Source organism: Balaenoptera borealis, assembly GCF_965194805.1.
Source record: "Balaenoptera borealis genome assembly, chromosome: 1".
In the NCBI taxonomy this organism is placed as follows: Eukaryota; Metazoa; Chordata; class Mammalia; order Artiodactyla; family Balaenopteridae; genus Balaenoptera; species Balaenoptera borealis.
The window spans coordinates 113,895,456-113,923,165 of NC_138860.1; the positions used below are offsets into that span (position 1 = coordinate 113,895,456).

Consider the following 27,710-nt stretch of genomic DNA (forward strand, 5'->3'; position numbering starts at 1 on the left):
AGAGGTTTTCAACTTCACAGCCAGCCACAGGGCTGCTCTGTGGCTACCACTGCCAGTAGCACGGACACATTTCAGGTGGTGTTTCTTCCTTCTGTGGACAGGGAGAATAGGCCATCAAGACTAAATAAATAATTCTGGGTCCCTCCTCTGGGCCACTGTTTTTAATGGAACTTTCCTGAACCTTGCAGCACATCTTTGCTACCTTTGATCTCTCAGTCCCTTGGGAACCAACATTGGATTAGAATTCTTTTGCTTCTTAAACTTTCAATAATAGATGATGGTAGTGGCAATGATGGAGATGGAGATGATGATAATGATGATCTAACATTTATTGAGCATTTACTTAGTACAAGGCTCTGTGCTAAATGCTTTATGTGGATAATAGTATATGATCCACATAGCGCCTCTGTGAGGCAAGTATAGTATAGAGCAAGGATGGCCAAGGCATATAAATAAATGGTGGGTCTGGGATTCAAATCAAGGAACTTTGATTCCAGAGCCTGTGCTCTTAAACCCTATGCCTTGTCCTAGGGGGAGGTTGATTCTAGTTTTTAATAAAAACTGCAAGCAACATAGGCATCTATCTCTTCATACCCCTCTTCCTGGCCCCTTCCCCTGTTCATGCTGCATCACACTGGTATGCAAGTTAGCACCCAAGTACTCTAATAATTATGAAATGAAAAGAAGTTGAAGAATTTACACTATTGATACTATGTGTAAAATGGATAACTAATGAGAACCTACTGTATAGCACAGAGAACTCTACTCAGTGCTCTGTGGTGACCTAAATGAGAAGGAAATCCAGAAAAGAGGGGATATATGTATACGTATAGCTGATTCACTTTGCTGTACAGTATAAACTAGCACAATATTGTAAAGCAACTATACTTCAATAAAAATTAAAAAAAAAAGAAGTGGGTTTAAAGGAAGAGGAAAATGCAATAATTTGAGAAAATTTCTGTTTTCCAGCAATATATTTTATTACTTATTTTAAGTTTTCATTTTAATTTTTATTCATTTTTAATTATAAAATTAATACCTATTCATTCTAACAGTTGATGCAATATTAAATGTATAATAAAATAGGTAATAAATAGTCCTTAACCCACACCTGGTTAATGAAAGTTAACAGTTTTTGTATCCTGTGTATATCTTTCCATCCCTTTCTCTATGTTCATATAACCGTATACAAATAAATAGAATCTTCTCATTTAAAAAAAAAAAAAAAAAGAATTTAAGGAAAAAAGTCTGTTCCCCCAAAGGGTTAAGATGTTGGGAAACATGTAAACTGTTTAAGAGAGTATTAAAATTTAGGACAAGTTCTGTGACTTTGAATTGTAACTCACAAAAAAGCCCAGGAAACGTGAATAGTTTATGCAGATTATGGTTTATGGCAAAACAATTAAAATAGTTGAGGTGGTGCCATCCTACCATATTTTCTGAAATATTTTGAAGTATAGGCAGGTTAGTGCTGTTTGCTTTGGATGCTGTGACCACTTTTTACAGCATTTGAGAACACTTGGGCTTACATAATAAAAATGATTATACCACATCAGCGATGATTTTTTTTTTTTATGGTGAAAGGGAAAAGTAATCATTTCTCTGAAATTTAGGGCATATATACAAAAAAAAAATTGGGGGTACAAAAGAACATCGCCAAATTTGCCATGATTTATATACAATATATAATTCTTAGCAAGTTAAGTGTTTAAAATACTGAATTTTCTCCATATTTCTACCACATAACTTTTTTTTTTTTTAAACATCTTTGTTGGAGTATAATTGCTTTACAGTGGTGTGTTAGTTTCTGCTTTATAACAAAGTGAATCAGTTATACATATACATATGTCCCCATATCTCTTCCCTCTTGCGTCTCCCTCCCTCCCACCCTCCCTATCCCACCCCTCTAGGTGGTCACAAAGCACCCAGCTGATCACCCTGTGCTATGCGGCTGCTTCCCACTAGCTATCTATTTTACACATAACTTTTTAAAGATTAAAATGTGCTCAGGACAGTACCTGGCATATCATGGGCACTCAGTAAATGTTAATTTCCTTTCCTTCCTCTTAACATCTCAGCCAAACTAGGGTTTTTGCGGGGGATTAGAGGGGAGTGGAAGGGAAAGTTGTGAACGTCAGTTGGAAATTAATCCAAGAGAGGCGTTACTTTTTGGAACACATTTGATTTTTCCAGAACAAAAATAGTCTAAAGCACCAGCCAGGTTTTGTCCTCAGGCTGAGGTAGAGATGAGGGGAAGCTGAGTAGAAAGATGGTATGAATGTTTAATTAACAGACCAAGACATTCAGTCTCTATCCAGTAAGGAAGAGATATCATAGGGTTTTATTTCATTCAATGTGCTTCACAGTTTGAAAACTTTTTACTTTAGAAAAGTTCAAATATAAACAGAAACAGAGGTAATAGTAGAATGAACTCCCATAAACCCTTCAATTGGTTTCAACAATTACCAATTCATAGCCAGTTTTGTTTTATCACTTCCTGTCCCTGGATTGTTTTGAAGGAAACCCAGACATTTCATTTTATTCACAAATATTCCAGTATGCACCTTTAAAAGTTGAGACCCATCAAAGATCTCAAGTAGAGAACCGATGGTCAGATCGTTTAGGAAGACTGCTCTGAAAGCAGCATGGAAGTTGAGTTGCTAGGGTATGTATGCAATAATAAGATATATATGATATTTATGGTTATTTATAACAAATGTTTATTGAGGACCTACTACATGCTTGGCATATAGTAAACAAATTTTCCTATCTTTCCTATCTTTGAACTCTTTGCTGTGGGCGTTATCCCGTGAATTGTAGGATGTTGAGGAGCATCCCTGGCCTCTACCTACTAGATGTCCTTAGCAAACCCTTCTACCAGCAGTTGTGACAACCCAAAATGTGTCTAGACATTTCCAAATGTCCCCTGAGGAGCCAAGTGGGCAAAAATCACCCCCAGTTGAGAACCACTGATCTAGTAGAAGGATGCAGATAAGTGAATAGGCAATTGCAGTGATATTGAAAGAACCCAGAGAAGAGATTAATTAATTTATTGAGTGCAATAAAGTTAGTAAAAAGTATATCTTCAGTGGCCTGCACAAGCTTCTTTGTCTCCCCATCCTTCCTTCTGTGCCAAATACTAATAGATGTAGGTGCCTGTTAGACACCTCATTTCCCTGTGGGCCTGCCTGGTCCTGCCATGTTTAGGAGAACTGAATTGAGAAGCTGTGGTCAGTTACTCATGCATAACCCCAGAAATATCCCTTTTATGAAAACCATGCCTAACAGTCTGAGGAGGGAAATTTTGGTTCTGGGGCAGACCAAAGTTTGCTCAGAGTATATGAAAAGATTTAATTCAAAATGTTGATTATAGTTTGTTCTGTCTGTAAAGAAATCTTTACTGTTAAAATTCTCTTTATAGTAATAGCTAGGATTCCTTTCTTGCAGTCGTACCCTTAAACCAAAAGTAAATATTGTTCTGTCCACTCTTTTCCTTTCAGCATGCCAACTCGATCATAGGGTTCCAGTGGAGATCAAACTATTTTAGTTATACTCAGGGGTTATTGGGAATTTTGGAACAAAAATGTTAGAGGATAAAATCCTTTAACCTTGTATCTGCAGCTTGTGCTTATTATTGTTTATGCACAGAGAGCATGGAGGAACTTCGCCTCTGGGGAAATGAGCAACAACTGTTTCTGCTTAGCTCTATGAGGAGGCCCCTTTTTGGGGTGGGGTAAGAGGATTAGGTCATAACGTAAATCCATTAAGAATTTTAAAACAATGTCATCTATCACACAGGCCTTACTGTAAAACCTACATTCTCACATATGAGGTCTCCTTCGGGGAGAATCATTATTTGAAACCTCTTGGGGATTTTGAGTGACAGAGTTTAACTATGGGTGGTTGATTGAATGGAACTCTTCCCAGAACTGTGTATATTTCTCGCATGATGAACGCTATAGAGACCTTTAAATGCCTCTGGACTTAGTTCAGCGTATCAAACCACTACTTCTTGAAGAATTTTGTGGTTAGATACCCCTACTTCATAGGACTCTTGAGAGTTTAAAATGAGAAAATGTAAGTGAAGGTTTTTTGTCAATTGTAGAACACTATACAAACGTACAAATGTAAGGCATCACTGTTGTTACTTTATTGCTGCCAATAAGGCTGGTGGAGCCAAACTCCCAAGAGACAGTCTCTTGTGTGCATTGTGTAGTTGGTGTGTGTTCTGCACACTGAAATAGATTTTCTTAAAAACACACAATTATTTTAATTTTCTTAGTGATTTTATTTAAGTATAACTTTCGCATATATCCTGATCCCAGGGCCACTATGCTGCACAACTCCAGGGGGCACCGTTCAGTTGTAGTGGCTTTGATTCATCCCGTAGCATTCCTTCCCTTAGAGCTGGACCGTGATACCCCATGCTGCAAGAATGTGATCAACCAGCTGAGATGGTTAATCCCGAGAACTTACAGTCCTATCTAGCTTTTTTTATTTTTATAAACATCAACTCAAATGCTGCTTGTTTTGGTCAATTTTTCACAAGTTTTTTTTTTTTTTTTGCTTCCCTATGGATTCCAACACAAGGTGTGTGTTCCTTTATTGAATGAAAATGGAGATGAAGAGAGGCACTAAACACATCACTTTTAAACTCTCAAGAACAGGGGCAGAGTCTGTGTGAGGACTTATCACATTTTTTCTATAAAGGGCCAAACGGTGAATATTTTCAGGTTGTGGCTTATGGAGTCCCTGCCTCGACTATTTAACTGCTGTTGCAGTGTGAAAGCAGCGGTGGACAATATATAAATGAATGAGCCTAGTTATGTTCAAATAAAACTTTATTTATGGAACAGATTTCACTTTCATATAATTTTCACGTCATAAAATTTTCATTTTTTTCAATGACTTAAAAATATAAAATTCATCTTTAGTTCACTTAAACAAAAATAGAGTGGTTGGCTGTTATATGCTACCCCCTGGTCTATGATATTCTCACTGTTGAGAATAGCATGTCGCTATGCACAAGTACCTTCTTAATCAGTGCTTCCCCAGCTAAGGACAGAGCAACACTCACCAGTCATTTAGCTTACAGGGCAGAATCTGGAATCCTTGGTCAGCCCCTACCCTGATGCTTTCCGGCTCTGACCTTGGGCTGGTCACATGATAACAGTCTCAGGCTGCTCATTGGTAAAATAGTGATAAGAATTCTTTTTCTGCCTCCCTTACGGGGCTGGTTGAAACCTCAGATGAGATTAGGCTGTCTAGCACTTTCTGAACGCAAAGGCATTGTATAGAAATGTCAAAGCATAAAAGCATTTTCTTATAGTCTTATTCCAAATTTCCTCTATTGCCTTTATTTTCAAAAAGTGCATCAACATTCTAACCATCCTCCACCAAGCATTTCTGGTAAGGCCGTTCTATGCCAGGCTGAGCCCTGAGGATATACAGATGAATAAGATCTAGACTCTGCCCTGGGGGTAAAAAAAATTGAGAGAATTCCGATGTGATGTGGCACATTTATAACAGAAGAGGGAGGGAATGAGCAAAGGTGGGAGAGACTTGCCCTGCTGGGGTGGGCATGGACTATGAGAGAGTCAGAGAAGGCCTCCCTGTGAAGATGCCAGCAAAGCAGGTCTGGGAGAGGGGGGGTACTTGAGGGGATGGCTTGCAACTTGTGATGACATGGAGCTGCATGGACAATTGGGGGAACTTAACTACAAGGAGCACGGGTGAGGAGCCCATTAGGAAAGGAGGCTGGAGAGAGGTGGGTAGAGGGAGGCAGACCTCTCTGTGCCGTGCGAGAGAGTTTGGATTTTTTTCCCCGTAAACGAAGGGAAGTCATTGAGTGTTTTAATCAGGGCCATAGCATAATCAGCTCTGAGCTCTGGAAAAGTCACTCTGGGGGCACATATGGGGGGAGAAACATTTGGGGTGGGAGCAGTAGTGGTGACAAGGAGACCAGTTAGAAAAGCTCTGTAATAATGCAGATGCGTGATGAGGAGCTGAACTGTAGGGTGATTGATAGTATTAGGATGGAAGAATGAAGATGCCTTTACAACACTTGTGTACATTAAAAGACTTTTTTGAAAGTCGAATAATATTGAATACACTGGAGAAACACAGGATTTAAAGATACTGGATCCTTTTTTAAATAAACAGAAAGGTATACACACACACACACACACACACACACACACACACACACACACACACACACACACACACACACGAATTATCAGACTCAGATTCCTTGAAGGTGTTTGCCTTCAATTTTTCTTCAAATTGGAGAAACTGTACAATTGATCATTAACAAAGTACAGTGTTTAAAATTTCTGAGTAATCCATGTTATAGTCTTGATATCTAAAGAGGATAATTGACAGAGCTTTTACAAAGGAAGTATTTATTAACAAATAGGAAAGTGTCAGCCTCTGCTGAGATTTCGATGACCTTTTGCTTAGAACTTGGTTTCTCTGTAGAACGCATCGTGATTTATGTTTTTGTTTCAGAAACAGGTCCAAGCATTAAGAAACCGATTCCAGCTTCTCCACGTAAGTCTTTATGCAACTGTTTCGAAATAAAGCCTCCTGGGCTTTTATAAGAATGAGTTGGTTATGGAACATTTGCCAAACTTTGAGTTTTGATAAGAAGACTTATGCTCTCATTCTCCCTCACCCCATTTTTCTCGTACTTTCTTTTTTCCCTTCCTCTGTCATTCCTTCATTCTCCTTTCTTTTTTCCTCTCTACCTTTGCCATTTTAAAGTATGAAATTTGTTAACCCATTGGTGTGTATCACCTTAATGCGAATGTAGTAACTTTCTTAGGTTTAGAGAAGTTCATCATCTGCATACTTATATCGATTGTGATCTGAAAGCATTAACATACAGCTATGGGAGGGGTTTGCTTTATGTATCAGCAGCAGTATCTACCTGCTCAGAGAAGTAGTGATAAAGGAACTAGCTGCTATACCATTAAGACAATCACTAGTCCAAGGGGTGTTGAGAAGGCTTGTAAGACAAAAAGGGAGAGAGACCAACTGCTGCAAAATGATGCGTTGGGAATTATCTGGGCCAATTTCAGTGGTTTATACAGAAGAAAACTCTGACCCAGAAGTATTTAAGTGACTTCCCCGTGGTAATAATTGTCACTGAGGCAGGACAAGAGCCTGGGCTTTCTGGGTGTGCACCCAGAGCTCTTCTAGATAATGTTGCCTTGTGAGGAGAGTCTGTACATTTTTTTCCTCTTTAAGACTTTCCAGGTTAGTCTCCATGGCTGACCCCATAACATACACGTAAAAATCAGTCTGGAGAGTTCCTTTATGCTAAGTACTTTATAAACCATTCTATTAAGTGTATTATTTTAACAATATCATGGAACAGTATCATGAACCCAGAAAGAGATGCATATGGACACGTTCTCTGGTACTCACCTCGTCTGATTCTCATAAATGACATCTTCGTCTTTAGAATTTTCGAATATTTTCATTAAAAACTTTTACTCATGCCCCACTTCTGCATCTGTAGGCATGAAAAGACAAGTCATCTTTTAATATCTGTCCTACAGACTAAGTGGCGGCTTGGTTTGTCTTAACCTCCATAGCGTTCTTCCCACTGCTTACTCCTCCTAGGGGATCCCCAGCCCCTTTGCAATCTCCTTTTGTTTACCCCCTGCCTTCAGCAGGTGAGGTAGTGCTGTCCCATTTTTTAGAAGTTAAATGAACACCATAGGGCACATGGCTAGAAGAGTAGGGACCAGGACTTGGGAATTTGGATCCTTCAGAATCTTCTCTACCACATTATACTTTTCCTGAGCCCTTTCAAGTGCTGGGGCTGCTCAAGGGTCACATTTGTCTACACCTGTATCTTCTACACTGAAGTTGTTGAATTTACATAGAGATCAGCTGGAGTCACTTCTGACTGGAGAGGAGCATAGAAACAGTATTGAAATAATGGGGAGATCCTGTACCTTCAATGTATAGTAAAAAAAAAAAGAGAGAGACTTCAGAAATTTTATTCCACCAAAAACCTCTCTCCCTTGGAAACTGATTTTTACTTTTTATAAGTGATTCAAAGAAGGTAGTTCTCTTAAATGAAAGGAAATGTTCTATTTCTGTGGCCTGGAGTTAATTTCAAATATAAAAATCTTTGCCAAATGGAGGAACAATTGGTTCTATTTATATGTTTTGCTGACCATAAAATTGACATCACTCCCCACTGAGGAGTATTTCCGTTCACCTCATAGAAAGATCATGGTTGGAAAAGTGTTAAAAAGTAGGTTGTGTTAAATGACACAATAGGTAATTGTTGAGATGGAGGGTTTAATGTGAGGAGGTCTGTGAAATTTTATAATCCATAGGAATAATTTATCCTTATTGTATGTTTTCTCCTTCTCACCACCTTTCTTCCTGTTATCTTTCATACTTTTAAATGTTCATGAAGGTATGTTTGTAAAGTGTTTGGAGTGTGTCTTTTATATAGTGTCTTGTTGTTTTTTGTGTAGTGTCTCAGTGTTCAGTGAATAAGAAGCCGTGAGTCAGATTTTGATAGAAGTTCACCTTATTTTCCCAAGCATCTTAACCTTTGACTTTCCAAGCCACTTTACCATTCAAATAGTAGGTCCTCAGATTGAGACAATGAACCATAGACCTAAGGTTTTACAGAGTTGACAAATTTGATTTTTTTAGTAAGTTTGTTGCACAAAATAAATTGCAAACTGAGGGTATCTTGGAAATCCGAAAATTTCATTTTTCTCTTGAGAAAATATTTCCAAGTTACACATACAGTGCATTTTGTTGGAATCCACTTTTTATCCTCAGATTTTATTAGCTGGTGCTCAGCCTTTCTGACAATACTTGTGAAACAATATAAAATTGCAGCATGTGATGCAGAGTCACTCAAAGTATGCATTGGTTTCTCTTCATTATAGCGATATTCCATGGTCTGGACACCCTAACCGTGATGGGCATTGCGTTCGCAGCATTTGTGATTGGAGCACTGCTGACAGGGGCCTTATGGTACATCTATTCTCACACAGGTTAGTGTGACTGTTGCATATCAGTTGGTGCACATTCCATGTGCCTGGCACACTATAGACACTGAGTGTTTCATTGCATGGATGAATGGATGAAATAATGAATGAAAGAGAGAGAAAGTTCATTCCCACCATTTTCACATTTACGTATTTGGCATGAATTGGGTTTTGCAAAAATATAATTTGCTTTAAGCAAATCTCTAAATTCCTTTTAGAAAAGGAGTGTTTAAACTATTTATGTTAATTACATTTGCGATGTTGCTGAAGTTTAGCTGCTAATAAAGCTATTTTGTGGTTAGGGTTTAATTAAAGAAAGATAATGCAGGCAAACTGGAAACATAAAACATTCCCCCAAAGCTAAAAACTTCAGAATAAACATATAAATGGGCAGGAAGTAAAAAAGGAAGCCAAGGTGCTGAGCAATGTCCACCAGAGGCCCTAATCAACGGCATAAACCAGAATTTCTCGACCTTTTTTAAATGCATACCATGTCTTCTTTGATAAACATAGAATTCTCATGTCTTGCTTGAAAATTATTTAAATTTTCAAAATATATTTTCGTGAATTGTAAACAGATAAAAATGGTGAAACAAAGCAGTTTATTTTCAAGTTATGCTCTTCCACCCCTAAACATTCTCATGTGCCTTTCTTCCTGCCCCTTACCCCCAGTCCCAGGGTTGAAACATTCTGGCCTGAACAGAGAACCTGTTCTGACTCCAAGACAGAATGCAGGCCAGGCTCGGAGAGTCTGTCATGCAAGGGGAAGGAACAAATGGACTGCCCTTCTATTGCTTCTTTCTTAGGTTCCTTGCAAATATGGAAAGGAAAGACATGCATTTTGAGGCGTGTCTAGGAAGCTAGTTGGTACTGTCTGTTCTTGGATGCTTGTTTACACTGTGAAGCTAGGTAAGCTGCTGGATTGATCATTCAGGTGAGACAGGCACAGACTTTCTGTTTAGAATTTCATTAATTCTCCATTGGACCAACACATGCCACGATCTTTGGCCTTACCTTGGGCCATCCAACTAGCCAGGCTGAAACGATGGCTGCTTTATAGGGGAGAGAAGTACGGAAGGGCGTTTTGAGAAGTCATATCTTAATCTTCATCAGAATCTTCCCTTCAAATACTGCATTCTCTGACTGACTTACTTTAAATTATGGCAGAAGGAGAAGAATGAACCCTATGGTGCCTAGCGTGGGAAAGTCACACAGTCCAAAACAAAAGTTTAGGAGTTTAATAGTAGGCTTTGAGTCCACAGATTCCTCATCAGCAACCTTTGAGTGAAGCCAGTTACCCCTAGACAGCACATGTTTGAACTGTGAGGGTTCACTTATACGCGGATATTTTTCAATAATAAGTACTACAGCACTACCCGGTCCGCGGTTGGTTGAATCCACGGATGCAGAGGAACTGCGGATGCGGAGGGCTGACTATAAGTTACATGCAGATTAACCTCCGCGTGGTTCAAGGGTCAAGTGTATATTTCATGAGAGAGAAATAAGTCTCTTAAGTGTAAGGCTCTGAGGATATATGAACACCTGTGAATCAGTTTAGGAATGTTCTTCTTCATGAGCAGCGTATACAAGCGCTGGAAGGCACAGCGTTTAGAAGAGGAGCATCTTAGAGTTAATAATTTTGTCACAGGAGTACTGACACATTCACATCTCAGACTCACAGTTCTTTGCAACTTTCCCCAATCTCCTGCATGGCTGTAAGGTTCTAGGGCTGTTGGGCAGCTTATGCCGTATATATTAGGAATGAACTTGAAAGTACGCCAAGAAGACTCTGTAGCCCTGAGAATTTCTACGGGGTAGTCATCCACAGATGCTTACCACGTACCTGCTGAGCCATGACTGGCCTTGGTCATAGAGCTACACCCCCAAACCCCGAAAGCTAATCTCAGGCCAGTAGGGCCAGGAAGCCAGGTGAAGGCAGAAGAGGGCAACCAGATGGCACTCACTATGGGAACAGATCCCACTGAACTCCCTCTAATAATCCCAGACTCTTGTCCATGGCCACGCTTACAAACCCGGGAAAAAGCAAAGCCTGGTTCCGTGGCACGTATTGCTGCTTGTTAAATTCTAAGGTGTGTTGTTACTGTTCCCTTCTCCCCCAAACCAGAGACTTAAGGAGGAGTTTATAAGTTTTGTTCATGTAGAAGTAGATTTGTAAGTAGATTAAAAAACAAAAGCAAAAACACAAAGGCCTTCCTGTGATGATTTCCAGCAAAATAAATTATGCTGATTTGGAAGCTGAAAGGTTTATAGACACTGTCATTTGGGCTCTAAACCTGTTAGCATCACATATGATACAGCTTCAAATGACTTTTAAAAAATTAATTAATTAATTAATTTAGGCTGTGCCAGGTCTTAGTTGCAGCACGCGGGATCTTTTTAGCTGCGGCATGTGGACTCCCAGCTGTGGCACGCATGCGGGATCCAGCTCCCTGACCAGGGATCAAACCCGGGCCCCCTGCATTGGGAGTGCAGAGTCTTACCCACTGGACCACCGGGGAGTCCCCAAATGACTTTTTATTAAAAGCTATAGCCTATGGTTCATTTTAAAGACTGCTCATAAGGAATACCAGCGTCATGCAAGCAAGAAAAATGCTCACTTTAGGACCAAATGGTAGTTTCCTATCTAGAACCCCCTCAGTTTCTTACCTGGGTCAGCTAGCAGCAAGTTTAGATAAAAAGAGAAGATCATAATGCAGTGGCCAGTGGTAAGAGGTGTCTATACAAACACTGACTCAGTCCATTCAGTTTCCACAATAATCTAAGCTGTGGAACTCAGACCTTATATGGTATATTTGGGGGTTCAGGCAGCATCTGCCTCTATGGCTAAAACGATCCTTAATTTAGACAACTTCCTGTTGTGCTGTCCATTCCATCTGCAGCACAGAGTGCAGAACCAAGTCACAGGTTTCAATTGTGGAGATCTACTTACACACCTGGAATGTGTGTTAGTCCAAAAAAGCTGGGTCCCTGCTTTATCATATGACAACTTTGGGCACAATAAGGGATACTTCCTTAGGGCTATATTCACTCTGTTTGGAAAACTCCATTTCTAATATTTACATTCTCCACTAAGATGGTGCAGAGTGGAGGGGCAGTCAGGGTGGAAATGGTGCTGGAATGGAGCCATAGAATCTTCATACTCCTGGGAGCCTAGCTAGGTCATGGTCCCTCACCTGACTCATGAAGGTCCCAAAAGTCATGTGCAATATTATATCTATTAATTTTTTGAGGAGAGGAGCAAAAGCATTTATTTTTAATTTTTAGTAAAACTTTTAAGCTTTATCACAACATGCACATAGTTTAAAGGCTGAAATAGTTCTGTAAGACTTGTTATGAAAAACATGAGTCCCCTACTGCCCCACTCCCTTTTCTGTCTCTTCAGAGCACCATTTTTGACTCTTAGCTGATTCTCTTGGACATCAATCCACATCTCTAAATAACATGAATATATTGCCACTTCTTGACAAAAATTTTAGGTCTTTTCTGTTGACCTCTTACTATGGAAAATGAAAATTTAGTTCTCTTTCAGCCCTGTGTCCCAATTATATATTCATGCCCTTTTTGTCCCCCTTGTCCCCACCATCCTCCAAATAGAATTACACTGACATTTTGGTTAGGTCAGAATTAATGTTTGCATTATTATGACAGCCTAAATACTAACCACACTTTAGCCATGTAGTATAATAGTGTTGCTTCTCCTGCATGACTTCTAATTTTCCCTAGAATTAATAATTGTCTCTCTCTCCACCCCCACATTACCTTGGTTTTGTATATAATTATCACTAATTCATCAGTTGACTCTCTGCCAATTGTCTCAATCTCCTCTTAACACTTACACGTTCAGACATCAGATATTCTACTGATTCATTTTCCTCAGTACTTTCTAGTTGTGGATGTCCTGTGTCATGGATCCTGTCTTCCCCCTTCTTGGTTTAAAGGGAACATAAGAGGTAAATGTTTTTTGCACCATGCATGTCTGCAAATATCCTCATTTTATACAAACACTTGGTAGATAGTTTGGCAAGGTATAGAATTCTAGGTTACAACTAGTTTTTCTTCAGAATTTTGAAAGCACTCCTCATTGAGTTTTACCTCTGAAGATTGCTTTTGGGAAATGCAAAGCCATTCAGATTCCTGAGCTGTTTTTTCTCTCTGGAAGAAATTTCACGATAATAGTGCTTGATTTAGGTATATTTTCATTCATTATGCTGGGCATTAATTGAGCCCTTTCAGTCTAGAAACTATGTCCTTCATTGTTGAGATTTTTTAGAATTATTTATTTTTTCTTGCCCCTGTTTTTTTTGTTCTCTCATTCTAGAAATAATTTTATTTGAAAGTTGAACTTCTTGAATCGTCCTCTAATTTTCCTTTTCTGTTTTCCATCTTCTTCCTTTCTTTATTTTCTAGGAGATTTCTTCATCTTTATCTTTCAGTTTCTTATTGCATTTTTAATACTGCCTTCATATTTGTTAATTCCAAGAAGTATTTCCTATGAATTAAAAAAAATATATCCTACTCTTATGGGTGCAATGTCTTATCTCTCTGAGAATATTAATATAGAATTATTTAAGAATAGGGAAGTTCTGAGCTTGTGGGTAGAACATATTGATTTTGAACTTCCCTTAGGGTGATCTGGCTAGGCCTTTTACTGAGGAACTCCTGGTATCTCATCTTTGGATCTTTCCTCTTGAGCTTATCAGATTTTCAATGAAACAGGTTTTCCTGTTTCCTTCCTGGAGGTTGTAGTTCTGGCTGTCAGCATTCTGGGGGTCACAACATTCAACATGTAGACATTAATTTAATTCTCCTCTGTAATTGTGGTTCTCTACCCTCAGTTGTGCTGGTGTTGGTCATTCCCGGAACCCTAGTTTCATCCTCTTTAGAGAGTAAACTTCCTGTCTTCCTCCCAGATGAGGAAGGGCAGGGTCCCAGCGCCATGGAGTAAAGAAGGGGATTTAGAGAAATGTTATTGCTTCTCAAACAGAAGTTTAGCCAACCCAACTTCTTACAGCCCTATGTTCACCCTCTTGCCTAGGGGTACCTGATGCCACCATTTCCTGAGTTTTTGAGGAGTTCTGTGTTACAACTTGGCTGTTTCTCAGCTTTTCCTACTGGTGGCTTAGTTTCCACCTAAGCCTTGACTTGAATCTGCTAAGTCAGTTACTACTCACCCATTTCCTCATTAGCTTCCAATATTTCATTGCTATTGTCTCCACTCCTGTTTTCTTTCTTCTTCTTGTAGGTTTTCTTTCTTCTTATAGGTTTATGCCTTTTAAAAATCTGTAAATTGTCATTTTGGTAAGATTTTCCTCTAAGCCTATGACTTGCAGTTTTGTACCAATTAATATCTTGATTCTTGATATTTGAATTTCATAAGCTCCCTCCTGTGAGAAGAGTAAACTAGACTACCTTTAGTTTAGGGAAGTTTTCAATCTCTTTTCATCAGTTTCAAAAATTATCCCTCCCCATTCTCCAAGAAAAAAGACCTACCTTTTGCGGGCAAAACTGTAGGAGGGGGTGGGTTAGATGTTGTTATAATTTATCTTTATTTTAACTTGCCTTTGTGGTCCCTGAACAGGATGCACTCAAAGTCTGATGATAATAAGAAGAGGCAGAACAGGGGAAAAGTGGGAGGGAGGCCACCTTCTATGTGTATCTGTACCACCTTAGGTGTGGGCTATTGTCAGAAATTGGACTTGAAGCACTAGTTTGTTCAACTGCTAATCTTGTTACCTGAGCCAAGAATATGAACCATGTTTCTCTTTAGTAAACATAGAGATGATCTGTACTTCACAGGGTTATGAAGGTGAGAGTATTTAAACAAGAAATGCAAGTGAAAAGTTTTCTGAACTCCAAAGTCCTCCAAAAAATGTAAGGTTGCTCATATGTGCAGGCAGAAAAAAATCTAAGTGTGGAAGGAACACTGTGTTTCACAGAACAAAGTAAAATGCTGAGATGTTGAATTAGGTGTGCCTGTCCCAATCCCTCGGGCTTCTGTTCAACAATCCTGAGTTGAACACACTGTATGTTCTTAAAGCAGAAGTCAAGCACATACCCAGGTCCACCTGAGTCAGGTAATTAGGATGCTCCTTTTAATTAGGAGCGTCTCTGGAGGCTTCAAATGCTTTCAGACATCTGAAGTTTCTCTAAGCTCCCCAGTTTAGTCCAGGTGAAGAAAGAAACAGCAAGAAGATCAGCTAAAGTGTGACTAAAGTAGGAGACAAGAGACTAACTCCCAGGGATCAGAAAGATGCAGGTGGGACAGATGGGAACCCTGGTATGCCTGGAGAGAGGGCAGGATCCACTCTTTTCACCCAAGTGCTCAGGTTAAGTTAAAGTAAGATGCCTACAGAAAACCAAAGTGCAGGTGCGAACAGGTTGGCCATATTGCGGGAACATAGAAAGAAAGTAGGAGGCAGAACATTTTGAAAGATTTTACTTCCTGCCTTGGAACCTTTCTCCATAACTTATAACAACATCTAATTCACCCCTCCTGCAGAGTTTTGCCTACAACAGCAAAGTCCTTTAGCTTGAAAAGTGAGGAGGGACAATTTTTGAAAATGATGAATAGTGATTGAAAGCTTCTCTAAACTAAAGGTGGTCTAGTTCACTCTCCTTATTGGAGTGAGCTTGTGAAATAATTATAATTAGGATATCAAGAGACAATAATTGGTACAAAATTGCAACCAACACATAGGCCTAGAGGAAAATATCTTTGTTTTCTCTGCAGCATCAAGTAATATTAGGTCTAAGTCACCCCCAGGCATATGGTGTTCAATCCAATGCTTAAATATCTCTCAAGAAAGAAATTCCATAAATTCCCGCTATAACTAGCCAATCCTCATAATCAGCAAGTTCCCTGCTATGTGACCTAAATCTCTGTCACTGCCATTTAAACTCATTTCCTCATGTACTGCTCTCCAGGGAGCAGTACACCTGTCTGCTCCTCTTTGTAATAATCCTCTGTGGGCAATATTTGCAAACGGTCTGCTTTGGGCTAAATAACTGAGATTCCTCTCACCTTTCTTTAAAATTCTTCTGTTGTTGTTTCCCCATAGAGCTTCTCCATGTTATTCACATCTTTAGATTAAGTTTCTTCCCCAGGACCTGCCATGGTGAAAGATTTTTTTTTTTTTTTTTAAAGTGAGCCAGACCCACTGAATAATTGGCCACTGAGGGCTGATCAATTTGAGGCTCTTTTCTTTTTCTTTTTTTTTTTTTATAATATTCTCTTACTATTTTTTTTAAATATTTATTTATTTATTTATTTATTTATTTATTCATTCATTCATTCATTTATTTATTTATTTATTTATGGCTGTGTTGGGTCTTCGTTTCTGTGCGAGGGCTTTCTCTAGTTGTGGCAAAGGGGGGCCACTCCTCATCGCGGTGCGCGGGCCTCTCACCATCGCGGCCTCTCCTGTTGCGGAGCACAGGCTCCAGACGCGCAGGCTCAGTAATTGTGGCTCATGGGCCCAGCTGCTCCGCGGCATGTGGGATCTTCCCAGACCAGGGCTCGAACCCGTGTCCCCTGCATTGGCAGGCAGATTCCCAACCACTGCGCCACCAGGGAAGCCCGTGAAAGATTTAAGAGATAAGAATCCAGTTGTAAAGTAGACTGCCAAAGAGGTGGCAGGAAATCGGATCTGGACAGCTCCACGCCAAGCTAAAGAAAGGAAATAGGTTATCCCTTAAAATATGTGGGGTTTTTTTTTTTTTTTTTTCTTAAAAGCATCTCTGGCAATATCTAAGCTCAGCCACAGGCTAATAGGTGAGCCGGGTGGAATGGAAGGCAGCCATGCTCACCATTATACCACCAACTCACACTGAGCCGGGTGGAATGAATCCTTGTCCTAACACACCTTCCTCCTGACTATCCCGTGTGCCAGATGCCTCTTTCCCCTACTCACTCTCCTTCCCAAATATCTCTTCCTCGGTGGTTTGAGATTTTAGGAGCAAAGCATGAAGACTGAACACATTTCTTCTGACGGCCAAGCTTGATATTTATGAGCAGGGAGCCTTCCTTGAACCTTCATTCTCTAAGTGCGCCCGCTCTGCGTAGCCCTGCGGTCCTCCCTGACCATCCATCTTCTCCAGAAGTAGGCCGGTTGTATTTGTCACCCAAGGGATATTTTAGAGAAACTCAGTGCTCCAAGAAATCAGAGGTCACTGTGATAAAGAGCAGAAAACCAAAGAACCCATCTTAGAAAACCTAAGGGACTCTGTTGGCTTTTTAAGCAGAAACATCTGCACATTAAACTTTCTTTCTCATGGTGAATTTTTCTGTAGTGCCACTTGCATCTGACAATGAGAAAACTTTTCTTGATTTCTCCAAAGGTAAAAGTTTTTCCAAAGGTAAAAGTTTTTAACAACTTGGTTATACTGAGAAATCGCACATCTTACATGTGAAAAAAGACACAGAGCTAGAAGGGATAGTCTAAAGAAGCTATTTTCAACATTTCCAAGCAGATTCTCAAACAAAGGTACTCCTTGGCACACTGTTTTCTCAAGGCCAGCAGATAATTAGGGTAAGTTGACTTGTCCACCCTGGTGAAATGTATCCTGTAGTCTTGAGTATAGGGGACTTCTTTGTTTTGTTTTGCTTGGGGTTTCATTTTGGACTGGTGTTTTGTATTAGCAGCGCAAGAGTTTCCAAAACTCTGGAAGTTGAAAGACCTTTTTAATGGGCAATGATTAAAATAAACTGACATGGCAACAAATTATATTTGGCAAATAGACATCGGAAAGCAAATATTCAGACTTCCTGGGCAGGGAGTAGTACTGGCACTTTTCCTGAATGTGAATAATCAAGCACATGTCACATTTGGGATGAGACAAACCTGTTCACTGTCGATAGAACAGCCAAAGCCATCTTGCTTTAGCTGCTATCAGGCCGAACAAACGAAACCCAGGTGAGCCAAAACGGGGAGTTAGGGTATTGACTTACCTCCTGCTTTTCTGATGGATCCTTTATTGAAATGGAGAAAAGATATTTTTAAAATGTGCTTCACATACAGCCACTTTAGTCCTGCTAATTGATAACCTGAGAATCCAGCTGGGTATGTTTCAACATGTGGGTTGTAAGGGGGCTGAATTTTTAAACTGTATCACGAGTTGTTCTAGTCTCTGGAGGTTTTGGGGTTTTTTGGGGGTGGGAGGGGGTAGACATAATTCAGAATAGCTAACAGATTTAATTTCCTTTTAGAAATAAAGTTCCCACTCTGGGGAAAGTGGATATCTGGCAGAAAGTCACTATCATTGAGGCAAACTTCCCCACCTTTAACTAAATGCACACATGAAGGGTAGAGGGTAATGCTGGAAAGGGTCCAAAATATAGATTGCCAAAAAAAGAAGAGTGAAAATACATTGTTTCTCTGCCTCTGAGGAATACTGACCTGCTCTCCCCTCTCCATCCCACCAATCCCAGAAGAATAGATAATCAGAGGAAATACAGCAAGGGCCAAATATGCAGCAAGCATATGAAGGCCCTGAGGTTGAGGCCAGAATGTGTGTTGTAGCTGTGTGGTTCATAAATGGGTGACAGGGAAAGCTGTAACCAGACCCAGAGGCATGAGCTGCTTCTACATTTCGTAGAACTGCTGTTTTGGCAGAGGCTTTTGAGGGGCCCCAAAAGGGGAATGGAAGTAACGGACTAAGTTCCTGTGCTTGGAGGGCAGAGCCTTTGCTGGTGTGTTTTGTTTTAAGGAAGAGGCCAGAGGGTTGCTTATCAACTGCGGAGTGCTGTGTATTTCAGCCTGACAGGAAAGAGGAGGCTCATTCATAAACAGACCTGGCCCTCCGGGGCTTCCCACATTGGAGCGGGGAGATCGCTGACCAGAAGTGTACGAAGTTGACGCTTTGACTTTTCGAAGAAAATGCAGTATTTGTCATCAGAGAGCCTTGATCACTTTTCCCTACCTAGAGCCATTGTTTGAGGGCTGCCCTGAGGCCAGTTTTGTTGAAGAAAAGAGCTCTAGAGCCTTTTGCAGCGCTAAATGCAGACCATCTGTGTGACCCAAGGTTCCCCCCCTCCCCACAGCCCTGCGCACTTGACGTGAGGTATGGGCTTTGCTGAAATGCAGTGGGGTGTGTGATGAAAAGTGGGGTGCTTGATGTGTGAGGAGATGACTCAGGCTGCACCCTGCAGTAAACCTCCAAATGGAGGGGCTGTTACCTGGCAACCACAGTCCCCTTGTGTAGCAGCTAAGCCCCTTCTTCAAAAGGTGTTTCTGGGAGCAGGCTCCTTCTATACCTGCATTTCTCAGGCGGGTCGTGTGCTCCAGGCACAGTGCTCTCTCCGCTGTAGCTAGGGAAAAACCTAGCCGTCACCACCCCTATTTCGACCAGGGGTATTCAGAAAAAGGCCTCCAAATCGCCAAGATTCTCTTATTACAGTTTAAAGGTCTCACTCTCCGAACCCTACGATACCTTTATGAGAGGAGGTGTTTCCTGAATACAGGTGCTGGTCAGTTGGATCACACAGTACAGATGATGGTGGTCTTCAACGGTTGCAGGCACTGAAATCCTGGGCGTTCGTCCTCAACTATCAGGGGTCTTTGCCCCTATTAACTGTCAGTCCGCTTGAAATCAGTTCTTTTTTTCCCCATGCAAGAGGCTTTAAAAGCAAAATAAAATACCCACAAGCAGAACAGCCTTATGGTACAAGGCCTTCTGGTCTAGTTGCTTCTGCCCATGGATGAGAAGAACATCAGAGAAAATGGGCTTTTCATTGTTATACAGCAGAAATTAGGACACCATTGTAAAGCAATTATACTCCAAAAAAGATGTTTAAAAAATAACTAAATAGGGGTTTCCCTGGTGGCGCAGTGGTTGAGAATCTGCCTGCCAATGCGGGGGACACGGGTTCGAGCCCTGGTCTGGGAAGATCCCACATGCCGCGGAGCAACTGGGCCCGTGAGCCACAATTACTGAGCCTGCGCGTCTGGAGCCTGTGCTCCGCAACAAGAGAGGCCGCGATAGTGAGAGGCCCGCGCACCGCGATGAAGAGTGGCCCCCACTTGCCGCAACTAGAGAAAGCCCTCGCACAGAGACGAAGACCCAACACAGCCATAAATAAATAAATTAATTAATTAAAAAAAAAAACTAAATAAGATAAAGCAAAAACTGAGTAAAAGGTCTTTTCAGAAGTGCACGTGTGTAACATGCGTCTCTCCTCACCCCTTTTCTTCATTAACTGCAGGAGAGACTGCAGGAAGGCAGCAGGTCCCCACCTCCCCACCAGCCTCGGAAAACAGCAGCGCAGCGCACAGCATCGGCAGCACGCAGAGCACGCCCTGCTCCAGCAGCAGCACGGCCTAGCCTGCCCCGCCCACCGCCAAGGGCAGGACCGGGAGGGAGCCCACACCTGGGTCCAGATTCCAGACTCGGGAGGCTAGATCGTGGGTCCCTGGTAAAGAGAGTGAATTTCAATATAGCGATCACCTGTTGTGTTCACCCCCCACCCAGGACTAATGTAAATGTGACCCCTGGGCTTCTGTAACACACTAGATTCATGTGAGAAAGCTAAGGTGGTGGCCTTCTCCACCAGCCCCTCACAGGCTTGGGGGTTTTCAATGTGAAACACATGCCAGTTTTTAAAATGCTGCTTTGTCCAGGTAAGAACATCCGTAATTTGGAGCCCTACGTTTTACCCAGACGCAAAGAGTTGGTAAAAGGATAATAGTCAGATAGTAGAACCAGTGAGTAGATGTGGCCAAAGATTCTTTTATAACTGAACCAAGATGTAAAACAACAGAAATGCTTCAAGACTTCCTCAGTGTGTTCCTCCATGTCTAATTTGCACCTTCTGGATGCACACTTCTCACCTTGCTGCCACACTTGTGGGGACTGCTGTGTCGGCTTGATGGGTGCTGCCCTCACTGACTGCATCCTGACACACCTCAAGGCAACATTCCTTTCTTGTGCCCTGGGCCAAAACCAGTGCTGATTTCCTTATCAGCTTCCTCCTTCTCCCCACATTCACACACCAACTGCAAAAATGTCTTAATGCAAATTTTGCATTTCTTTATAGGCATATAGAAATTGAAAATGGCCAAAATCTGGGACTGCAGATTTGTGCCCATTTATGACAATGTGTTCTATTACATTAATGTGTAAATGGGGGCAAAATTCAGTTGTAAAGTTGAGGAGGAATTTGCACAGTGATATATTACCAGTACAAGTATATAATACGTCATTTGGCACATTCGTTTTTTTCAGTTGAAGAAGAGAAAATTCATTCCCATTTTTAAAATGTCCTACACCTTCAGAGTTGGAACTTATTCTTAAATATATTTGAGAGAATTAGTGTTTCCATGCAAAACATGTCAACCTTTTCAATAGACCCTTTTGTAAACACCAAGCTCTTGTAAAATGCAAATATATGGCAGATCCTTTTGGATTCCTGTTGGTTATCTGAACAGTGTCACCAGTTCTGCCAAGAAACTGATGAGATATGGAAAAAGACACTCATTTGGATTGCTTTAGTTCTCTTGCCTTAAATATACCCCCAAAACTCAAAAAGAATTTGAGGTAAATTTTATTAAAATGGAATAATATGATGCCACTTTGCAGCTAAAATAAGCTCAACTGATACCTCTATGTTAAAAAAAAGAATGCCAGAGGAAAATGTCCATGCCAAATCATTTACTACTGAAGGTAACTTCATTGCAAATAAATATTATTCTTTTTCCAGAATTCTCCCAAACAACTCAGAAGTCTACAAATAGAACAGGCTAGATTCTACCCCCAAACTATTCATAAGCAAATCTAACTGCTCTTAAAATAAGGAAGTTGTGCCTGGTTCTCTGTGAATGGAACCTTAAGTAGGAAATGTTGATGTCACCGGAGACCTGAGGGCAGTGTCTACAAGGCAAATAGGTGGAGATTGACAATCGTTAACCCATCATGGAGTCATGCTGTGATTGATTTGATAGTTATAGACATTCAATCAGGATGATTTTAATCAAAACAGATTGCGGGCTAAGATTTCCAGGCCATCTATAGTGATAATTTTGCAGATTTTCACAGACAAATGAAGATAGGAGATTAGAAAAAATTTTGCCTTCAGTTAACTTTTTTTTAACATAAAGGTATCAGAGTGGAGGACCTAGATTATGCTACCTGTGTTTGAAAATAATGCGCTTTGCCTAACCTTCAGCAGAATGTATTGTTTTAGCATATTCTATGTATAAAAAAGTTTAAAGATGTCTTCAAAGAAGACTAGAGTCTTTAAGTCACTTATAGCTATATTTTACTACAAAAATCTGTGTATAAAGATATATTTAAGTGTTTTAGATAAATTTAAGTTACTCCATATGAAATGTTTAATTTCAGTTACTGTGAATTCTTTTGATCAGTTCTTTGCTTTTTAAAAATCCCTATCCATCCTGTTAAAAAGATGATTAGCTATTAAGAGGTATTAAAAGGTCCAATTCTTAGATGGACAGGGTTAAAACCTTTTGTAATATATTTAAATGTATATTTTTGAGAGAGATGCTACATTGCCGATGATTTTATAAATAATTTAAAATTAATTAACAAATTTATGGGTGCAAACCAAAAGATTTTAAAAGAAAGAGAAGAAGAAATCAACTTTTATTTGTTTGGGTCTTACTATCCAGAAGTATTATTCAGATCAAGAAATTCATGTTGATGAAACCCGATCCTGTGTTAATTGGAGAGTGAACATCATTAAGTATTTCTGAAATGTTTCTAAAAAGTGAACATTTTTTAAAAATTGTGTTTTCTCCCTAGCTTCCTGTTACAGCATTTCCAGTTGCTTCATACTTCACAGTTTTAATACAAAGTATAAGCTCTACTTTATAACACATCCTACAAGTTTCTTTAAAACTGTTTTTATATTCCAGTTAAATTCCTCTATCTGCAAAGTCTTCTGTTACTTCTGCAGGTTACACCCTTCATTTGCAGAGGCCATTTTGTTTTGTTTATTTGATGCAAAAGCTATTGTTGAAATGCTTTAAACTCCAAGGCAGATTGTGTAATACCCTATAGCTTTTCACCGTGTGGTGTGTACCAGCCGTTGCTCTGTATTTGGAAAGTCAGATTCCTTCTGAGTAAGCTGTTTCTATAGCATTTTCTAAACAAAACAAAAGGTCTTTTCCTTGTCTGTAATGAGATTGTAAACCCGTTTCCTGTGTGTGTTCTGTTGTGGGCGTGCTTGGGAGTGTGTGAGGGGGTGTGCACCTGCGTGCCGGTCTTTTTGTACTGTAACTACCTCATGATTTGAGTGATGGTTGTACTGCTGATTGTGTTAACAGAGCACATTTTGTTGGGTGACTCGTGCGTGTGATTTTTTTTTTTCCTGTTTGTTTTCACTGGGGGTTGTTCATGAAACTGACAGATGTTTTTCTGAAAAGGACTATTATCAGTTTCCAAATACAATACTTCTCTCTTCTGGTTTTTCCTGAATGAGCCTGATTTTGTTGCTGTTTTTCATCATCTATGAGGGTAAAAAGAGTACCCTGAAAATCCCTGTGGCCAGTTTGAGCACCCCTGTTGTACTCTTTTCTCTGTTCAGTATGTCGTCAATCTTGTGAACATGCTTAGATGTATAGTTTTGATAACCACAGTTTTAAGTCCTTTATCTGTGCATAATAAAAAGATATATATCAATTATTAATACGTGTCTTGTTTGGTCATCATTAAATTCTACCCTCAGGCTGATATAACCCTTGTTCATTGTGCCTTTCTCCTAAATTTATCATCCGCTATGACTGTGCTGATGAGGAGGAGGGAGGGGAAGGGCCAAGGCTCACAGAGCAGAGGTTGGGGGCGGGGGTAGACAGACCGGAGGGGGCGTGCAGGAGTTGCTACTCTTCTCAGAAAAACATGGCAGGAGACCTGGAAGTGGGGGTCAGCCCTGGAATCCGCTCAGGGGCCTTCTGTCAATCTCCTAGAGGCACGGAATGAGAAATAATACGTATTTTGGACCTACTATTTCCAATCCCTCCAAACACCTGAGTGCTGCTTCTAGCATTCTCTATCAATACGCCATCACCATCTACCAGCTGCTCAAGCCAGAAACCTGGGAATCTCTCTGGACTCCTTTTTGGTTCCCACACCCCCAAATGAATAAATCCAAGTTTATTCTATCTTTCGAATATCTCTTTCTCCCAACCATGCACTTATTTCTTCTCCTCCTGCTGTTACCCAGAATCCAAGGCCCGTTATCTCTTAAACTGAATCACTGCACAAGCCCACTTCCCAGCCTGCTCCCCTCCAACTCTCTCTCCACCACGCAGCCAAAGGAGTCCTGAACAGCCTCAAGTCTTGTCACCTTCCAGCTTAAAGCCTTTAAGTAATTCCTCTATTTGCCTGCAGAATAAAGTTCAACCTCCTAAGCATGGTTCAAAGAGAATAATAATCTGCTTACTTTCCCAGCTACTTCTCTCACCTCTCCGGAACTCAAGTTCTATGTGGCATATCTCCCACCAGACACATTTATATTATGAAAAGAATAGCTTTCTTCTACTATCAGAGATGAAATTATAAATTGAATATGTGTTTACAAACTGCGCTCTCATATCCCTGCCTCTCCTCCCCTTTTGAGAATTAGTGAGCTAGATGGTTAGAAACAGACCCAAAAATGTATCAAGGCCAGTGGCCCATGCTCACACCTCACACAGGCAGGTGTCCACACAGCAAGAGCAGCGTGAGGGGCTTAAGCAGCATCTCACTCCAGCGAGGTTGGAGTCCTCGTTACAGACAAGAGTCCAGCCAATGTCCAGTACCCAGACTGTGCCCTGGAGCCAGCTCCTCCCTCAGAGGAAAAAGGGGGAAATTGGCAGGTCAACCAATTTTTCTGCTATTAAACTCTCTTTGTATCTACTGGAGCAGAAACCTAGCTGATCCATAAATGCGCTTCAGAGTGTCTGTTAACTACCTGAAATTGCATGTAAATTTTTGCATTGATGTGTCTGGACTTTTTTTCTAGTTTTGAGTTTCTTTGTTGAAAGTGTCCATAGCCCTTTTGTAGTTACACCGAATAAAAAAATTATTTTTTTTTTGCAGTTAATGTATATGTATAAAATGAATGCAAACAATAGACACGTAACAATGAAAAAGCCTCCATAGTCCTCAAATTTAGAGATAATAATACTGATTTAGTGAATGTGTTCCCAGACATTTCCTTAATGTTCATATCAACATGTAAACGTCACTACAATAAATAAGATCACATTATAACATTTGTGACTTGCTTTTTCCTCGGGGCATATCTTCCTATCAAGCTTCATGAGCGCTCATTATCACTTTTGCACTAGACTTTCCATAAATTGCCACAGTAAAAGGTGGCCATTAAAGGAGGTGAAATGAAACAAAGTTATTTGTTAATGTTCTTTCCCACCCCCTCTAGTCACTTCCCTGGAGGAACTGCCTTTTTTCTAAGGCAAAGGTATTGACACATGTTCACAAATAGAGGAAATTCTTTTGGTTTACATTGTATACATACTCTGGAACGTGCCTTTTTCACTTAACATGGACCTGCCTCTAGTTAGTACATATAGAACAAATTCATGCTTTTTAGTGGCTATATAGTATTTTATGTAATGAATTCAGCCAATTCACTAGTGGTGAACATTTAGAAGTGTTATTTTCAGGGTTTTGCCAAGATACTCTGCTGCAGTTAACATCCTTGTAACATCCTTGAATGTCCTGGCATTCTAGTACTTTAAAGAAAAAAAAGTGACAATCACAAAGAGGAACTGACAAATTCATCAGTAGAAGACTAATATATCATTCTCAGAAGCGAATAAATAAAAAAATTTGGATATGGAAGATTTGAACAATGAAATTAAGCTTGATCTACTGGGCATACACATAGAATCTGTGACCCCAAATTTGAGAATTTTGTACATACAGAATATTTATAAAAATTGACCATTAATAGACCATAGTGGAATTCTCAACAAATATCATAGAACTTAATCACACTGGTCAAGTTCTTTATCCATAATGCAAGTAATTTAGAAATCAATAAGAAAAGAATAATTTTTAAACACTCAATATATTTGGAAATTTTAAAACACGTATTCCTGGTTCAAAGGAGTACTTATAACAAATCAGAAAATATATAGACTTGAAGAATTAAAATACCAAATTCGTACATGCAGCTAAAGTAGTAATTTATGAGAAATTTATAGCTTTAAAATGCTTATATTGGGAAGCAATGAAAGGTTGAAAGTGAAAGAGTATTCAATATAGCAAATTAGGAAAAATGCCAAAAACTAATTATTATTTTAAAAGACTACCAGAAATAGACAAAAATTAAGTAAAAATAAATGCATGCATTAGGAATGAAAAAGGACAAATCAGCAGATACTACAGAGATTTTAATAAATAAGGGATCACCATAAATAGTTTTCTTCTAATAAATTTGAACACTTAGACAGCATGGATAATATATCAGTTAGGGTCCTATTGGATGAACAGAAGTCACACTGGGTATTTCAGCAGAGAGAAATCAATATCAGGAATTGGTTAAGCAGGTGTTGGATGGCTGAAAAGGTGAAGAGAGGACACTGAGGTAACACAGAGTTAATAAATGTAAGAAGAATTGCATCCCTGGGACTGGTGATTGTCAGCAGGTGTAATTGGGGGTGGTTTGCAGAGTCCCAGCACCAGCATCATCAGGCAGGTAGAGAAGGGAAGATTGGGATCTGGGAGACAAAAGCTTAGTAAATGGCACAGATGATTTCCTGGAAAAGAAGCAACAGAAGTTGAAAATACATCTTAAACCATTAAGAAAAAATCAGGGATTAAAATCTACTTACAACGAAACAGAACATAAAATTAAAAAAAAAAGCTGCTAAGCCCACGTGGTTTTACAGCTAACTTCTACCTAGTAGTCAAAGAATTGATAACAGATAGTGCCAGGATCACAGTGGCTCTTTTATTTGGGGGGGGGGGGGTGGCAGGTCAAAGGAATGAGTTTTTTAATATTAATATCTATTACCACATTACTTTTTTAAAGGTTGTAACAAATCACAATGCCATAGGCCTCCGCATCAGAACAGGGCATGTCGAAACAGAGCTTGGGCTCCCAGACTGCCTAGGTTTGAATCTTGGCTCTGCGATTTGCTAGCTGAACTATTTCCTTAATTTAAAAAAATGTACTTCTTAGCATTGTCATGAACATTAAATGAGATAATCCACATAAAGTGTTTAGCATATACTAATCACTTAATAAATATCATCTACTATTATTGTTACCAGCATAACGTTTTAAATTTTGCCAGGCTGATGGATGAAAAATTGTATCTCCTTAGTTGACTTCATATTTATCCTCATAACCAGTGAGTTTTAAGTTGTTATAAATTATTGCCTTTTTCCAGGTTCTTCTGTACATTTCTATTTCCTTTGCCTGCTTTTCTACTGAGTTGTATTTTTCTTAATACTTTCCATATTAGTGGCATTATATGTCACATGTCATGTATGACAAATATTTTTTTTCTAATCCACGATGGTTTTTTCTTTCATTCTGTTTATAACAGATATCGCCAAGATAAAATGTTTAATTTTTATGTAGTTGAATATGTCTACCTTTCCCTCTTGGGTTCTGGGTTTCCTGTCTTTCTTAGTGTCTCTCTAACTCTAGGCATATACTAATACTTTTATTAATTTGTTTTTCAAATTTAGATC

General features: G+C 39.8%; 1 protein-coding gene across 14 annotated transcripts in view; it reads left to right on the forward strand.

Annotated features, from left to right (window-relative positions):
• The window catches only part of TGFBR3 (transforming growth factor beta receptor 3), a 199,962-nt gene extending 176,271 nt beyond the window's left edge, over positions 1-23,691 (forward strand). For 12 of the 14 annotated variants that reach the window (XM_082383857.1, XM_082383859.1, XM_082383853.1 and 9 more), the window contains 3 exons: positions 6,511-6,552; positions 8,928-9,035; positions 20,251-23,691. In XM_082383857.1, coding sequence (XP_082239983.1) covers positions 6,511-6,552; positions 8,928-9,035; positions 20,251-20,369 — 269 coding nt within the window. In that variant the 3' untranslated portion in view covers positions 20,370-23,691. The remainder of the gene's footprint in view (positions 1-6,510; positions 6,553-8,927; positions 9,036-20,250) is intronic. The other 2 variants (XM_082383848.1, XM_082383851.1) reach the window with 1 other exon arrangement.
• The last annotated feature ends 4,019 nt before the right edge of the window (positions 23,692-27,710 follow it).